The 13,933-nt window shown below is 46.6% G+C and overlaps 1 protein-coding gene across 3 annotated transcripts in view; it reads right to left on the reverse strand.

The window, feature by feature from the left end:
• Positions 1-975: 975 nt before the first annotated feature.
• The window catches only part of LOC112263134 (rho guanine nucleotide exchange factor 3-like), a 109,425-nt gene continuing 96,467 nt past the window's right edge, over positions 976-13,933 (reverse strand). For all 3 annotated transcript variants that reach the window (XM_042330390.1, XM_042330407.1, XM_042330398.1), the window contains 4 exons: positions 8,350-8,607; positions 7,652-7,822; positions 3,952-4,138; positions 976-3,415 (listed from right to left, as the gene is read on the reverse strand). In XM_042330390.1, coding sequence (XP_042186324.1) covers positions 2,988-3,415; positions 3,952-4,138; positions 7,652-7,822; positions 8,350-8,607 — 1,044 coding nt within the window. In that variant the 3' untranslated portion in view covers positions 976-2,987. The remainder of the gene's footprint in view (positions 3,416-3,951; positions 4,139-7,651; positions 7,823-8,349; positions 8,608-13,933) is intronic.

A 13,933-nucleotide genomic window follows, 5' to 3' on the forward strand; every position in this document is an offset into this window, starting at 1 on the left:
CTCTCTGGGGAACAGGGGCACTGTGTCTAGCCTGGTCCCAGATCTGTTTGTGCTCTTGGCCTGACAATTCCATAAGGAGTTGTAAAGAAAGCAAAAACAAACTGACATCCAAACTAACATGTGTCTGTCTTCTCCTTGGTCTGATTGCATGTGATTGCATCATGACAAATGGGAATTAAAGCAACCATTTAACCAGGGCTCAGGGGACATACACCAACACACTTGTCTGATTAGGCCTTTCTCACCTGTGGTAGCCTTCTAAGAGGGCCCCAGCCACTACTATTGGCTAAGAGAGGCCCCATGAGGAGGGGTAATCAGCATCTCCAACAGTTGGGCCATTATGTTCCATGCCATGACGGTATAATTCACTCTCTTTGTGTATGATGTTTACCAATATAGTTGAGGCATTTTACTTTATTGTAAGTTCACACAAAAAAATCCTCTAATCTTATACATTGTTGTAATTCTTTCTAAATATCTAATTTAACTGTACTGTATACAATAATATTAATATGTATATATGAATAGTGTGTAAATAGTAATTTTTTTTGTCACTTGGTGTCTTTCCTATATATATATATATATGTAACTCTTATTGTTTCTTTCTAAACTCTCATTATATTGTAGTAATACATTGTATGACCCTGTAAAACAACACATTTTATTGCACCTATCCGGTGTATGTGACAATAAAACATTTATATTTTTTTATTATTTTGACTAACATGTTGTTACACAGAGGGATTTAAAGGTAGTAAAATCACAACTGCAGTATCTTGTCATGAGTCTAGCCAGTATCTGCTAAGGTATTGATGTACTGTCATGTATTGTAAAAATCTTATCAGTGAAATAGCGATTGCATTTTATAGCTAGAAATGGACTTTCTTGATCACAGCTACATGGGAAAAATGATAAGTCATTACATGGAATATAGCTTAATATCACAACAGACCATAATAAACATGACAAATATGGTTTGGTTCATATCTTTTATTTGGTACAGTCTAAATTCCATTAGGTTATACATGTTCGTGTCAGTCTTTTTCAGTCAGTTCATATATCATATTTCAATATAGTCTCTTTTCCTTTCAAGTCCATGTGTCTGAAGGTTTACATAGCCTACAGCCACTTAAGTAGCTAGTTCTGAAACCCTTCTTTTCCAGTCTAGTTCTTTAGGCCCTTCCCAGTCCCATATCTCCCTGTACAACCATAATTCTCACCTCTAGTCTCCAGCATGAACCAAACAAAAGCATATAACATTAATTCATAGAAAACAATTACTATAAATAGACATCCTAAAGAATACATTTCAATACATTTCTTTAAAAAACAAAACAATAAAAGAATATACTGTATTTTGGATATTTCTTTTAGTGATTACTTGGTCAAACTGATTCCTTTTTTAACACGTGACATTCTATTCAACTGAAAGAGAACATGAGGCCCCACAAGTAAACTTGCACAAGATTATAATTACCCGACACGTACACATTTTTGCCAATGATTTAGCAGTCCTAGTTTATCAGTTCAACACCGAGAGCACCCAGTGACAGAGGACTGGTCTGAGTTTAGCTATGACACATGCGACTACTTCTTTAAACCATACAAAAGTCTCAGCATCGCTTTTTACAAAAATGTCCAGTGAGTAAAGAACTTTGTGGGTGATAAAAACCTGACACTACTAAAACACACTAAAAGCAATTAATGTAATACTGTTTTTAATACAAAGCTTCTCTGTAAGACATTGACTCTTAACACCACGGAGAATCTTGCTTCCTCCAGGAAGGGCTGTTTACATGCTGTAAAATGCTTCTGTTCCCACTTCCTACTTGTGGAGAAATAGGTGGTCCTATCATTTTTTTTGAACTCATATTAATTTAAAATAAAAAAAAATGGTCACATGCGCAGAATACAACAGGTGTAGACTACAGTGAATGCTCACTTATGAGCCCTTTCCCACCAATGCAGAATTTAACTTTAGACAGGATATAAAAAATAAACACCCAATTAATCAAACCAGCTTGACCCACCAATAATAACAGCTCTCCCCTCTGAGTGATGTGTTTATACTAGGTTACATTACCAAGAGGCCAGTTCTAGATGCCAATTGCTGACCTCTGGAACGCCATGGATCTGGAACGCTATAGATCTGGAACGACATAGATCTGGAACGCCCTAGATCTGGAACGCCCTAGATCTGGAACGCCATAGTTCTGGAACGCCATAGTTCTGGAACACCATAGTTCTGGAACGCCATAGTTCTGGAACGCCATAGTTCTGGAACATCATAGTTCTGGCCAAGATGTGGGAAGAATCTGTAGCAAACAACTATGCCCCAATAACACTGTTGTAACCCATCCTTAACAAAATAAACTCTAACTCCATGTCAAGTCCTAACAACAACAACAACAACATATCATCATATTGATTGTCTTTGAAAACATTCTTCTGGTCATTTTGACTGGGTCAATTATTGCAAACGCAACAGATTCTCTAGATTCCTACATACAATATATTCTATATATATAAAAAGAATATCATCCATGTATTCTCTTTGCTCTGGGAGACCACAGTAGTAGTGCAGTGGGATAAGAGGTGGTGGCAGTGTTTCTAGTTGTGGTGAGAAGGTGATGAGAGGAGCCTGTCTGTAGGGTAGGAGGACTCCACCCACAGCAGAGGTCAAGAGTCAGAGCAGGAGCAACAACAACAATACTGTCCTGAGGTCCCAGTCATGGCTGCCTTCCTCTCCATGTAGACATCCATAGTAGACCTGCCAGTCACAGCTAAGACACATGGATACCACTGCTATAGACTACACCACTGTCTCATAGAAAGAAAGTTAAGAGAAAAACAACAAATGAAAAAAAGGGGTAGAGAAAAGAAGTGCTCTACAATATCCACCCACTGTGTTGCCTCCCTCCCGCATATAAAGAACATCGCCATGTTACCACCAATACTGCCCAGGTGTAGCCTTGACACCCCAGTGGTCACACTTCTGCTGGCCTGCTGCTGCTACTAGAGTCTGTTTGGTCCATCTGGGCAGAGCCAGGCCAGCCTGTGGTGGAGTCAGAAGCCTCGGCCGTGTCCATGTCCATGCTACAATCTGGAGAGTCTACAGACGAGTCACTGTCACTGTGGTCCATGCTCTCTGGCTGGGGGGCCAGTGCTCCTGAGAGGGGAGGTGTTGTAGGACTCAGAGGTCTCTGGGGGCTGAGTAGGCTTGGACGGGGGTCTGGGTCACTGCTACTGGTTCCCACCCCTACAGGAATCCCCACCCCCACGGCCGACTCAGCGGCCCCTTTGGCCTGGCGGATGCAGTTGAGCCACTGCTGTTTGTTGAAGGCATCGCTGGCTTGGAACGAGTGGGACTGGAGCTGGCCGCCACTATGAAACGACACTCTGAAGAAGTTTTTGGCTGATGTGGGAAAGGAGAGGAGAGATGAAGTTAGATACAGGCTGATTCCAAGTTAATGACCACATTATTAATAGGATAGGGGTGTCAGGCTCCAGTAATTATTAATAGGATAGGGGTGTCAGGCTCTAGTTATTATTAATAGGATAGGGGTGTCAGGCTCTAGTTATTATTAATAGGATAGGGGTGTCAGGCTCTAGTTATTATTAATAGGATAGGGGTGTCAGGCTCCAGTAACTATTAATAGGATAGGGGTGTCAGGCTCTAGTTATTATTAATAGGATAGGGGTGTCAGGCTCTAGTTATTATTAATAGGATAGGGGTGTCAGGCTCTAGTTATTATTAATAGGATAGGGGTGTCAGGCTCTAGTTATTATTAATAGGATAGGGGTGTCAGGCTCTAGTTATTATTAATAGGATAGGGGTGTCATGCTCCAGTTATCGGCGGCCACAGTCGTTATCCACTAGGGATAAACCATAGAGATCCTATAATTCATATTCCAATGTTCTATATGTAATTCTATGGATTAAACACTCACTCCTCTCGTTGTTGCTGAAGGCCCCTCTGATGGAGCCCCCCAGACGGATCTCCCCGTCCTGCAGGTCCTCCCACTGCAGCTCTCTGACTGAGATGGGCTGGCGGTACAGCTGGTAGTGCAGCTGCTCGCTGTGGGTGATGGCCCTGGTTATGACCAGCACGTCCTGGAACAGGAACACATGCAGCTTCTGGAGAAAGAGGGGAAAGGAAGGCGTAAGGGTCTGCTGCTTTTTCCTTATTTAAAACATATTTATCCAGGTTACTCAATGGGATCTCATTAGAATATATTTATCAAGGGAGCTCTGGAGGCAGCAGTAGTCAATAACAAAAAATGCAATACACCATAACACAATACAATTCATAGCTACATTGGAAATAAGGTCATTGGACCAAACAGGGCCAGATATTTCAGCGGCAGGCCAACTACTCTCAGAAAATCAAACTCCTCAGACTAAAAAATAGAACGAACAACACCAGCATGGGTGGTATCTTTACTTTAAACACACTCCAGTTTACATGCTCTATTTCATACACAAGTCTCAGAGATACTTTGGCCCATTTTCTTCCTTTCCATGTGATGAATGGCTTCATGAGCTGCCACTGCATGATCCATAAGAGAACTGAGAACTGGAGTAGGAAGGGATGATGTGTTCCTGTAACACTTCCACTGTTTGATTTAAGAGGACCAGTGTTTACTAAACACTGGAAGACTTAAGGGAGTAGAGACAAAGAAGTTCTATACTGTTGTAACAGACTTTAGCAGAGATGTGATGTAGAGGCACCCAGGGTTGTGTTGAGTAAGAATACAGTGAACCCTGACGATAGAACACCCACTAACAACACTCCATCAAACAGGGATCGGTCTTCTCTCAACATTTACAGTTTCACTTATATCAACTCTTTACCTTTCTGAGATACCGTTATAAGATGGTATAAGAACGAGTCTAATGTAGAACACAAGCCGGTCATGGTTGAGCATAAAGGAACCGAACATCTGTGGCGGATGTGAGTACAGGCTCTGTGTGTCTGAATGAAGACCCTCAGGTTTCAATGGGCTGGTTTAGGTGAAACCAGCGTGACAAGAGGAAACAAGAGAAACTTTCATATGTTTGTCTTTCTCTGTGTCAGTGTTCCTCCTTAAATAACAACACTTTACTGCAGATAGACAGAGACAAAGGCCATGTTAGGCGACTGTGAGTCACTCTGACCCGACCTCACCTAGATTCTAACGACCTGTAGGCTTCTATTCTTCTCATATTAACAGTTGATAAAAACAAAAATGGGCAATAGAAAAATAGCTGAATGAATGTGCAGATCTTTAGTGTAATGGCTTTAGTCATTGTTCCATATAATACATGTGGATTTATTGGTTGATTGTTATAACACAATATGGTAATGTTTCACTGTTTTTCCCCACCGGACCTGAAAGGCTGTGAGTGCCTCCGCTTGGGTCGGTCATGGTGAGCTAGCGTTGCACAGCCTGATTAATAGCCTTCTGTCTCTCCTTCCCTCTTTCCGAAAGGCTGTGAGTGCCTCCGCTTGGGTCGGTCATGGTGAGCTAGCGTAGCACAGCCTGATTAATAGCCTTCTGTCTCTCCTTCCCTCTTTCCGAAAGGCTGTGAGTGCCTCCGCTTGGGTCGGTCATGGTGAGCTAGCGTAGCACAGCCTGATTAATAGCCTTCTGTCTCTCCTTCCCTCTTTCCGAAAGGCTGTGAGTGCCTCCGCTTGGGTCGGTCATGGTGAGCTAGCGTAGCACAGCCTGATTAATAGCCTTCTGTCTCTCCTTCCCTCTTTCCGAAAGGCTGTGAGTGCCTCCGCTTGGGTCGGTCATGGTGAGCTAGCGTAGCACAGCCTGATTAATAGCCTTCTGTCTCTCCTTCCCTCTTCCCGAAAGGCTGTGAGTGTCTCCGCTTGGGTCGGTCATGGTGAGCTAGCGTAGCACAGCCTGATTAATAGCCTTCTGTCTCTCCTTCCCTCTTTCCGAAAGGCTGTGAGTGCCTCCGCTTGGGTCGGTCATGGTGAGCTAGCGTAGCACAGCCTGATTAATAGCCTTCTGTCTCTCCTTCCCTCTTTCCGAAAGGCTGTGAGTGCCTCCGCTTGGGTCGGTCATGGTGAGCTAGCGTAACACAGCCTGATTAATAGCCTTCTGTCTCTCCTTTCCTGGGATTACTCCCTCTCTCCCTCCTTCTCTCCTTCCCTCTTTCCCCCTCCCACTCTCTCCATCCCTCTCCACACCACCACTACCCTGTCATTACTGCTGGGCTGAAGCAGGAGCGATGGTGGGAACTGAACCGTATCAAACCCAAACCACCAGTATGCTACTACTACCCCATGATGAATCAGGATATATACAACGTCTAACATCTAACGACACGTGACCAGGTGCTTCCAATTTGTACCATGCTGCACAAACATGGTGAACAAAACCCAAATTAAAGGCTTTGGTTGAAGGGAGGAGATGAAACGAATGTTACGGCCCCTCACTCTGACTGACAGTCCACAACGTTATGTTTTTTCCTCACTTCGGCACCCAGAGCCCAATCATCTTCTCAGCATGTCACGAGATAATGTTTTTTTCTAAACACACACTATGCACGTGATGATATGTTTCATTCTCTTTATTTTTCACCTTTATTTAATTTATTTATATATTTTACCTTTATTTAACTAGGCATGTCAGTTAAGAACAAATTCTTATTTACAGTGATGGCCTACCCCGGCCAAACCCTACCCCGGCCAAACCCTACCCCGGCCAAATCCTACCCCGATCCCGCCAATCCCCCGGCCAAACCCTAACCCGGACAAACCCTACCCCGGCCAAACCCTACCCGGCCAAAGCCTACCCCGGGCAAACCCTAACCTGGACAAACCCTACCTCGGCCAAACCCTACCTCGGCCAAACCCTACCCCGGCCAAACCCTACCTCGGACAAACCCTACCCCGGCCAAACTCTAACCCGGACAAACCCTACCCCGGACAAACCCTACCCCGGTCAAACCCTACCCGGCCAAACCCTAACCCGGACAAACCCTACCCCGGCCAAACCCTACCCCGGCCAAACCCTAACCCGGACAAACCCTACCCCGGCCAAACCCTACCCCGGCCAAACCCTAATCCGGACAAACCCTAACCCTTACAAAGTCTAGACCAATTATGCACCCCCCTACGGGACTCCCAAACACGGCTGGGTGTGATACAGCCTGGAATCGAACCAGGGTCTGTAGTGACTCAGCGGGGGCCTACAGGTGAACCAATGCTCTCAGAGCGGACCCCTGACCCCAGTAGACATATTGATATGTGGTGACAGAGTGTGGTGCTTTAGGGGTCATGGTTAGCGGGTTTGCTCGTACCATCACAGGTCTGTGTGGATTTAGAGGTCATTCATATCCCTGTACAGTACAAACGTAAAACTGTGCCTCATTCAATGCTAAAGAAATATCCTCAGCGTTGACCTTACTTACAGTACATCAGAAGGCGTACCTAGCAGTAGAGTGTTAGTATGCATTTGAACTCCCTGTCAGCAGATGTTGCCATGCCGTTTTACCGCTAAAGAGCTGCTACACTGAGTCGTGTTTGCATTGTGTTTGCATGACGAAAGCTACCTGTTATTGTAAGTTTTTATAGCTGTGTGGTGTAGCAGGTCTGCTGTGTGTTACACTCCAAAGCGTTAATAGTGATAGATGCTAGGCAGCTCTACTCACAGCGCCCCTGTTGTTCTTCAGTTCCCCGTGACAGCTGAGGATGCGGGAGCTGTCAATGAGCAGGTCTCTCTGGCTGTCTTCCAGATAGAGGAGACGCTCCTTGTAGAAGCGACACTCAGACTCACCCGTCTGGGTGTTGATCTCAGCCACGATGCTCTGGATCATGTTGATCTGGTGACAAGAAGAGGGAATGAAAAGTGTGATTTAAGTTTTTTGTGTGTGTGTGTGTGTGTGGGGGGGTGTTAGTGGGGGTTGTGTTTGTGTGTGTGGGGGGTGTTAGTGGGGGTTGTGTGTGTGTGTGGGGGGGTGTTAGTTAGTGGGGGTTATGTGTGTGTGGGGGGGGTGTTAGTGGGGGGGTGTGTGTGTGTGGGGGGTACGGTGTGTGTGTGTGTGTGTGGGGGGTTGGAGTGTTAGTGGGGGGTGTGTGTGTGTGTGGGGGGGGGTGTTAGTGGGGGTTTGTGTGTGTGTGGGGGGTTGTGTGTGTGTGTGGGGGGTGGTGGGGGGGGGTGGGGTTTTGTGTGGGGGAGGGAGTGTTAGTGGGGGTTGTGTGTGTGTGGGGGTGTGGTGTGTGTGTGTGTGTGGGTGTTAGTGAGGGGTTAGGGGGGAGTGTTAGTGGGGGGTGTTGTGTGTGTGTGGGGGGGGTGTTAGTGGGGGTTGTGTGTGTTTACACATTCATGTCTATCACCAGATCCACTCACTGCCTCATCCAGGTGTTGACGGTCCGGATGGTCGTTAGGTGTGTGTTTGAGGATCTCCCTGAGCAGCAGAGGGTATTTGACCAGACGGCTCCTGGGTATATCCAGGAAGTTCCACAGGTCCAGCTTCCTGCTAAAGGGCGACTCCAGGCAGCGCTGCAGGAAGTCATGCACCCGGTGATCCTGCTTCTTATGGTCCAGCAGAGCTTTGGCTGCCACCTGGTTACTGCAGTATGAGTTGTAGGAGTCCAGACATGGTAACTGGTGGAGGGAGGAGGGAGAGAGAGTGAGAGGGAGGTCAGTAATTGAGTTTCTCCTTCAGTCAAGTTAATATTTATTGCAGGATCTCTTATGCAGTGTGTATGTTCCATAATTACTATTATTTATATATTTTTGAATTTTACCCCTTTTTCTCCCCAATTTCGTGGTATCCAATTGTTTAGTAGCTACTATCTTGTCTCATCGCTACAACTCCCGTACGGGCTCGGGGGAGATGAAGGTTGAAAGTCATGCGTAGTCCGATACACAACCCAACCAAGCCGCACTGCTTCTTAACACAGCGCGCATCCAACCCGGAAGCCAGCCGCACCAATATGTCGGAGGAAACACCGTGCACCTGGCAACCTTGGTTAGCACGCACTGCGCCCGGCCCGCCACAGGAGTCGCTGGTGCGCGATGAGACAAGGACATCCCTACCGGCCAAGCCCTCCCTAACCCGGACGATGCTGGGCCAATTGTGCGTCGCCCCACGGACCTCCCGGTCGCGGCCGGTTACGACAGAGCTTGGGCGCGAACCCAGAGTCTCTGGTGGCACAGCTGGCGCTGCAGTACAGCGCCCATAATTATTTTTGAGGTTGGATGAAAAAACAAGTCTCACGGTTTTCGATATCTGATCAAATATTTCAGTTGTGCTCAGTTTTTATTTGCCGACTTTATTACTTTTCATTCCTTAAAGTCATCATCTCATCCTGCTCAGGCAGTAACATCCAGCCAGACAACTTTATCTCTGTTCTCCCCATACTGTACTGTCTTTAGTCATCCTATTTAGCTTGGCTAGCCTGCCTATTTAGCTTGGCTAGCCTGCCTATTTAGCTTGGCTAGCCTGCCTATTTAGCTTGGCTAGCCTGCCTATTTAGCTAGGCTAGCCTGCCTAGCTTGGCTAGCCTGCCTATTTAGCTTGGCTAGCCTGCCTATTTAGCTTGGCTAGCCTGCCTATTTAGCTAGGCTAGCCTGCCTTTTGGCTAGCCTGTGCTCACATTCTCCGTAGCCGATGTGAGTAAAACCTTTAAACAGGTCAACATTCACAAGGCTACAGGACTTGTAGTCAGAGCATGTGCGGACCAACTGGCAAGTGTCTTCACTGACATTTTCTACCTGTCCCTGACCGAGTCTGTAATACCTACATGTTTCAAGCAGACCACCATAGTCCCTGTGCCCAAGAACGCCAAAATAACCTGTCTAAATGACTACCGAACCGTAGTACTCACGTCTGTGGCTATGAAGTGCTTTGAAAGGATGGTCATGGCTCACATCAACACCATCATCCCAGGAAACCCTAGACCCACTCCAATTCGCATACCGCCCCAACAGATCCACAGATGATGCAATCTCTATTACCCTCCACACTGCCCTTTCCCTCCTGGACAAAAGGAACACCTTACGTGAGAATGCTGTTCATTGACTACAGCTCAGCGTTCAACACCATAGTGCCCTCAAAGCTCATCAATAAGCTAATGACCCTGGGATAAAACACCTACCTCTGCAACTGGATTCTGGACTTCCTGACAGCCGCCCCCAGGTGGTGAGGGATGGTAACAACACATCTGCCACACTGATCCTCAACACGGAGGCCCCTTAGGAGTGCGTGCTTAGTACCCTCCTGTACTCCCTGTTCACCCATAACTGTGTGGCCAAGCATACTCCAACACCATCATTAAGATCCTTGGTGTCCACATCACCAACAAACTATCATGGTCCCAAGACAGCTGTAAAGAGGGAACAACAACGCCTATTCCCCCTCAATGCCACCCAGGAACTCTATACCAGGCAGTGGGAGAGGAAGGCCCTAAAAATCGTCAAAGACTCCAGCCACTGTAGTCATAGAATGTTGTCTTTTTCTGCAAGGCAGGCTGTACAGGAAAACACAGTCCAGGTTCAAAAGGCTCCTTAACAGCTTCTACCCCCAAGCCATAAGACTGCAGAACAGTTAAATGGCTACCCGGACTATTTGCATTGACCCCCCCCCACCCCCACCCCTCCGCCTATTTTTACACTGATGCTACTCTCTGTTTATTATCTATGCACAGTCACTTTACCCTGACCTACATGTACATAGTACCTCAATTACCTCGACTAACTGTTGCCCCCACACATTGACTCTGTTTTGGTACCCCCCTGTATAGAGCCTCCACATTGACTCTGTACTGGTACCCCCTGTATATAGCCTCCACATTGACTCTGTACTGTTACCCCCTGTATATAGCCTCCACATTGCCTCTTACTGGTACCCCCTGTATATAGCCTCCACATTGACTCTGTACTGGTACCCCTGTATATAGCCTCCACATTGACTCTGTACTGGTACCCCTGTATATAGCCTCCACATTGACTCTGTACTGGTACCCCCTGTATATAGCCTCCACATTGACTCTGTACTGGTACCCCCTGTATATAGCCTCCACATTGACTCTGTTCCGGTACCCCCTGTATATAGCCTCCACATTGACTCTGTACCGGTACCCCTGTATATAGCCTCCACATTGACTCTGTACTGGTACCCCCTGTATATAGCCTCCACATTGTCTCTGTACCTGTACCCCCTGTATATAGCCTCCACATTGACTCTGTACCTGTACCCCCTGTATATAGCCTCCACATTGACTCTGTACTGGTACCCCCTGTATTTAGCCTCCACATTGACTCTGCACTGGTACCCCCTGTATATAGCCTCCACATTGACTCTGTACTGGTACCCCCTGTATATAGCCTCCACATTGACTCTGTACTGGTACCCCCTGTATTTAGCCTCCACATTGACTCTGTACCGGTACCCCCTGTATATAGCCTCCACATTGACTCTGTACTGGTACCCCCTGTATATAGCCTCCACATTGACTCTGTACTGGTACCCCCTGTATTTAGCCTCCACATTGACTCTGTACCGGTACCCCTGTATATAGCCTCCACATTGACTCTGTACCGGTACCCCCTGTATATAGCCTCCACATTGACTCTGTACTGGTACCCCTGTATATAGCCTCCATATTGACTCTGTACCAGTACCCCTGTATATAGCCTCCACATTGACTCTGTACCGGTACCCCCTGTATATAGCCTCCACATTGACTCTGTACCGGTACCACCTGTATATAGCCTCCACATTGACTCTGTACCGGTACCCCCTGTATACAGCCTCCACATTGACTCTGTACCGGTACCCCCTGTATATAGCCTCCACATTGACTCTGTACCGGTACCACCTGTATATAGCCTCCACATTGACTCTGTACCGGTACCCCCTGTATATAGCCTCCACATTGACTCTGTACCGGTACCACCTGTATATAGCCTCCACATTGACTCTGTACCGGTACCCCCTGTATATAGCCTCCACATTGACTCTGTACCGGTACCACCTGTATATAGCCTCCACATTGACTCTGTACCGGTACCACCTGTATATAGCCTCCACATTGACTCTGTACCGGTACCCCCTGTATATAGCCTCCACATTGACTCTGTACCGGTACCCCCTGTATATAGCCTCCACATTGACTCTGTACCAGTACCCCTGTATATAGCCTCCACATTGACTCTGTACCGGTACCCCCTGTATATAGCCTCCACATTGACTCTGTACCGGTACCACCTGTATATAGCCTCCACATTGACTCTGTACCGGTACCCACTGTATATAGCCTCCACATTGACTCTGTACCGGTACCCCTGTATATAGCCTCCACATTGACTCTGTACCGGTACCCCCTGTATATAGCCTCCACACTGACTCTGTACCGGTACCCCCTGTATATAGCCTCCACATTGACTCTGTACCGGTACCCCCTGTATATAGCCTCCACATTGACTCTGTACTGGTACCCCCTGTATATAGCCTCCACATTGACCCTGTACTGGTACCCCCTGTATATAGCCTCCACATTCACTCTGTACCGGTACCCCCTGTATATAGCCTCCACATTGACTCTGTACTGGTACCCCCTGTATATAGCCTCCACATTGACTCAGTACCGGTACCCCCTGTATATAGCCTCCACATTGACTCTGTACTGGTACCCCCTGTATATAGCCTCCACATTGACTCAGTACCGGTACCCCCTGTATATAGCCTCCACATTGACTGTACCGGTACCCCCTGTATATAGCCTCCACATTGACTCTGTGGTACCCCCTGTATATAGCCTCCACATTGACTCAGTACCGGTACCCCTGTATATAGCCTCCACATTGACTCTGTACCGGTACCCCCTGTATATAGCCTCCACATTGACTCTGTACCGGTACCCCCTGTATATAGCCTCCACATTGACTCTGTACTGGTACCCCCTGTATATAGCCTCGCTATTGTTGTTTTACTGCTGCTCTTTAATTATTGTTACTTTTATTTCTTACTTTTTTTGGGGTGTATTTTCATGAAACTGGTTGGTTAAGGGCTTGTAAGTAAGCATTTCCCTGTAAGGTCTACTACACCTGTTGTATTCTGCGCATGTGACAAATAAAATTTGATTTGATTTGAGTTCTAGCTCTGTGTAGGTCTACCATACAACAAGTCTCTGTGTAAGTCTATTATACAACAAGTCTCTGTGTCGGTCTACCATACAACAAGTCTCTGTGTAGGTCTCCCATACAACAAGTCTCTGTGTCGGTCTACCATACAACAAGTCTCTGTGTAGGTCTCCCATACAACAAGTCTCTGTGTAGGTCTCCCATACAACAAGTCTCTGTGTAGGTCTACTATACAACAAGTCTCTGTGTAGGTCTACCATACAACAAGTATCTTCATCTTTAAATGGAGCGCCAGATCTATTCAATATATATATTGTACCTGGTCTACATCACATTGAAGACTATAGGAATGTCACTGAGCTGGTGCAGTCAGAACCAGAACAATGTCACAGTGTTAATGTAACCGATAGATAACTGAAGGCCTAAACCAGGTCATCTACCATGGAAATGAAGTGGACTTGGGAAACATGTACTCTATTATACAACCACATTGACATCTTTCTGCAGTGGAACAGAGTTCAGAGGAGAGGTGGGACTAAGGCAAGTAAACAGCTGAGAAGCAGAGAGGAGGCTCTCCGTGTTCCTGTCAAGCATGCATTGTTTTCCTCCATAACTACCTAGTGTAAACAGGAAGTAGGGATGGAGGGATGGTAGAGGAGCTGCTCAGCATCCTTACACTAACAAACAGCCCTGGACACACTAACACACTTCACAACACAGCAGAACTAGCCTGGTTCCAGCTCACTGTCCAGCTAAAGTGTTACTGCTCGTATTGTGAGGAAGTTATCATTTCATGTTAGTTAAGAGCTTTGATTTTAACCTCCACACAGGGTAACCTGACTTC

The sequence above is a fragment of the Oncorhynchus tshawytscha genome, linkage group LG02 (genome assembly GCF_018296145.1).
Source record: "Oncorhynchus tshawytscha isolate Ot180627B linkage group LG02, Otsh_v2.0, whole genome shotgun sequence".
Taxonomy (NCBI): domain Eukaryota; kingdom Metazoa; phylum Chordata; class Actinopteri; order Salmoniformes; family Salmonidae; genus Oncorhynchus; species Oncorhynchus tshawytscha.